Here is a 3,655-nt window from a genome sequence, read left to right as displayed (position 1 = left end):
CACATTTAGAGCACCATTTTTATGGAATCAACTTCCTGAATATTTTAGGAATTATTTTAGTTCTACTTAAATTTTATATAACTTCTTTGATCTATATTATTTTAATGTTATATAAGGATATATGAAATTATTGTATATCTATTGTAAATAATTTTTAAATTATCTTAGTGCCTAGTTTACTTTAATTCATTTGTATGTGCTTTTCTGAGGCAATTTTAATTGTGAAAGACACTATACAAATAATGTTCACCCACACACACACACACACACACATACCTAGATCAATATATAACCACAAGACTTGCATATTAAAATGTAATTTATTTATAATTATATCTTTGTGATTTATCAAATGATAGACAACACACCAGAATGTAAAATCATAATTTAAAAAAACAGTCCAAACTAGCTCCTGTGAGAAAAACATTATAATTTAAAAATAAAAGAAAGAAGGAGATCCAGTGTAGCTTTTATTAGTTTTACTGGACTAGATAGATAGATTGATAGATTGATATATGGATGGATGGATATAGTTTACCCAAAAGGAGAAATTTGGGCTAATTTGGACTACAAGTGCCTACTATTTGGATTGCCAGGTTATTATAGGAATTTGTAAGCTATTTCCTTAATTCCTTAATCTTACATAAATAAACAATCACACAAACAGCTGGCTACTCTAATCAGAATCTTTATATCCTGTAATTATTTCACTGCACTCTTATTTATTATGCTTGCAAAGTTACCATAACATTCGTCTTCTCTTAAGCAGGTGCGATGAATACTAGGCGGATTGAGTAGCATGTGTCCACAATATAGACAATGAGGTTGACACAGGACATAAAGGACACTACCACTAGTTTGTCCCAGGGACAGGCACTGCAGTTTGCCGGTTTTGGATTATTTTGGAAACTGTAAAGAGGCCATATAACTACTGCTGTCAAGTACATCATAACAGCAAGTACATTGTAACCAGTAAGGACTTTGTCAAATGGAAAGGGGCACAAATCCAGCAGCCTGCAGATTGTGAGGATGATAATGAGTATAGCAAAAATGAAACAGAGTGAATAAACTGCCACACACCACTGCAAAGCAATGTGTTTGACTGGGTCGAGAGAGATGAAGATGATGCAGGCAACAAAAGCTTCAAGAACCTTCATCAGGCCTGGAACTGTAGACAGGAAACCACTGATCTCACCAGGTCTTGTCCGGGTCAGGCCTACCTCCACTGCATATGCAATAAAACACAGGCAGGAAATGACAGTAGCAGCAATTTGGCGAGAACCAGATGAATAAACAAAGAAGGTGGGGTAGATGACTGAGGCAGCCAATATCATTAGTGTAGCCAGCATAGCAAATGCAGTAGTGAAGTCATCCCAGGAGATCGGCACCTTTACATGGAGACTAGTGAACTCCAGGATAAGGATTAAAAGAGTCATGAAGCAGCAGAAGCACCAAGTAAACATGCACCATGTCCAGTATGATGAGGTCTTGTGCCCCACAGAGGCCACCAGACTGAAGATGACACATGACAGCACAACCTCCAACATCCGTATAATGCCAACAGGCGTGGTCACAGAACGAGTGTTGAGTGTAGCCATGATGAATTAAATGTCCTTGAAAAATGTTGTCCTTCTTAATATTGGCTGATGTCTGATTCAATTCCTTTACCTGAAGTAAAGATCCTAAAGTAAAGAGAGACACTGAGCAAAGTCACCAAGAAAAGACAGACGGCTTAAAAGAGGAAAGAGGAAATATTCCAATTTTAGTGCGTCTTTTTTACTTTAGTTTACTGTGTTACTCACTTAATTGGAATATTTCCGCTTTCCTCTTTTAAGCCGTCTGTCTTTTCTTTGTGACTTTGCTCAGTGTCTCTCTTCGTCCTTCGTGTCTTGCTGTGAGTCTTGCCACAGAGATTGATCTGTATAGGAATCCAGTGAGGGACGTCCTATTTGCCACTCCTTCTGACTGATACCTTATCAGACCTTTTGTTCCGCAAAAGGACATCTGCTCGTATGAGTCCAGCCAATAAAATGTTTTAATGTGTGCTCTTACTGCCTCTCAGGTATGCCTGAAGATAAGAGCAGGGTGTGGCCCTTGAGATTATGGTCATATTCTCCAGCTGCAGTATTGTACAAATCACTTTTTATAGACACAGTTGACAATAAGTCAACCAAATAAAGGCAAGTCTCCCCATTTTAAATGTTAAAAGTCTGTTTTATTGAGAGGAGCAATACATTTAAAGGGTTTGGTTCCCAGACTCATACTAAGCAAGGTAAACCTAATTCTGGACTAAATGATATTTGAAATAGTTACCTTCAAAATATCATAAATTAATTAATTCATTTGTCTTCAGTAACCACTTTATCCTGAGAACAATGTATTAAAATTTGCCTCTGGAACACCAGTTCCACACATGGGTCAACAGATAATTGACCTGTGTGTGGAAGACCATACCTATAATATATAATATATTATTATATAATATATAATTATTATAATATAATTAAAAATTCCGTATTATATATTAATACCTGTGATACAAAAAATATTAATTCATCATTCATTCATCTTGAAGTAAACCACTTTATTGTAAGGAATTTAACTCATTTAGATTAAGCTGATGTATTCTCCACCAAATATGTAGGACATTAGCAGCTTAGAAGGGGACATTTGTAAACTTAGTATTTTAATAGCTGATCAACTATTTGTCCAGCGATAAGTTGAAACGAGTGTATTTATTAATTGTGCATGGGATACTACCTCCGTGGCCACCAGCAATAATATCTTAAATATAGTGAAACACTATATTGAGAGCACAGTAACAAGATCGGCAGTTTAAGGCAATAAATTTGAAGCACAGAGACACAAGACACTGGCCTTTAAACATCAGACGAGACTTTATTATACTAAGCTACTACACACATATACTAAGCTACTACACACAACCAACACACACACAGACATACACATTCATACATGTAGGAACATAGAATGAGAAGAACCAGTGAGAATGATCAGAGAGTTGAGTTCTTAGACATAAACCTGACAAATCACAAGACCCTGACCTGAGTGAACCATCAACATAAATCATCATTAATCGATGAAAAGAGTTTTAGGTTTACTGCACCAGTTTAATGAAGTTGGGAGGTATCAATACTTGCTTTGCCTAGGTGGTGAATGGAAGTAGTTGGTGTTGGTCAGCAGGTTCTAGTCAGACCAGAGTTGGAGGATGTCAGAGAAGTTATCGATCGTCGCCGGAGAGGGAGGCTGGAGTCTGGACGGCTGGGCGAAGGGTCGAGTCAAGCGATGTTCGGTGATGCAAGTCTTGGAATCTTCTGGTGCAGGTTATCTTCCTGTTCCAGCTCTGTTCTGGTCCCAGCTCCGGCTCTGTTCTTTGTTCTTGTGTTGTTGCGTTCCTGTGTGTCTTTTACTTGCTTGGGCATGCCGTTTTTATGGTAGTTTAGATGAGCCGTCCTCTTAAGGTCTTCAACCAACCGCAGGTCAGTTTGGAGATGATTGGAGAGTGGCTTGGCTGGCCCTCCAGCTAATTTGCAAGTGACCCCTCCCGGGTAACCTCCTTCTCAATGTCCATGGTAATGTGGTCTTATTTACCTTTAATACTTATAATAAATGTATGATATGAGGTACTGAGAAT

At 37.8% G+C, this 3,655-nt stretch overlaps 1 protein-coding gene across 1 annotated transcript; it reads right to left on the bottom strand.

The window, feature by feature from the left end:
* Positions 1-311: 311 nt before the first annotated feature.
* On the bottom strand, positions 312-2,289 carry LOC113527984 (myeloid-associated differentiation marker homolog). The gene is made up of 2 exons (XM_026916194.3): positions 1,803-2,289; positions 312-1,682 (listed from the first exon to the last, which is right to left on the bottom strand). The coding sequence occupies exon 2, from the start codon at positions 1,596-1,598 to the stop codon at positions 762-764; it is 837 nt and encodes a 278-aa protein (XP_026771995.1). The 5' UTR covers positions 1,599-1,682; positions 1,803-2,289; the 3' UTR covers positions 312-761.
* Between the last annotated feature and the right edge of the window lie 1,366 nt (positions 2,290-3,655).

This window comes from Pangasianodon hypophthalmus, chromosome 13, assembly GCF_027358585.1.
Source record: "Pangasianodon hypophthalmus isolate fPanHyp1 chromosome 13, fPanHyp1.pri, whole genome shotgun sequence".
In the NCBI taxonomy this organism is placed as follows: domain Eukaryota; kingdom Metazoa; phylum Chordata; class Actinopteri; order Siluriformes; family Pangasiidae; genus Pangasianodon; species Pangasianodon hypophthalmus.
This window is presented reverse-complemented; position numbering and strand designations above follow the sequence as displayed.

What these genes read in the sequence shown, in the direction of transcription:
- LOC113527984 (XM_026916194.3), bottom strand. Translation starts at nt 1,598, where the DNA reads ATGGCTACACTCAACACTCGTTCTGTGACCACGCCTGTTGGCATTATA.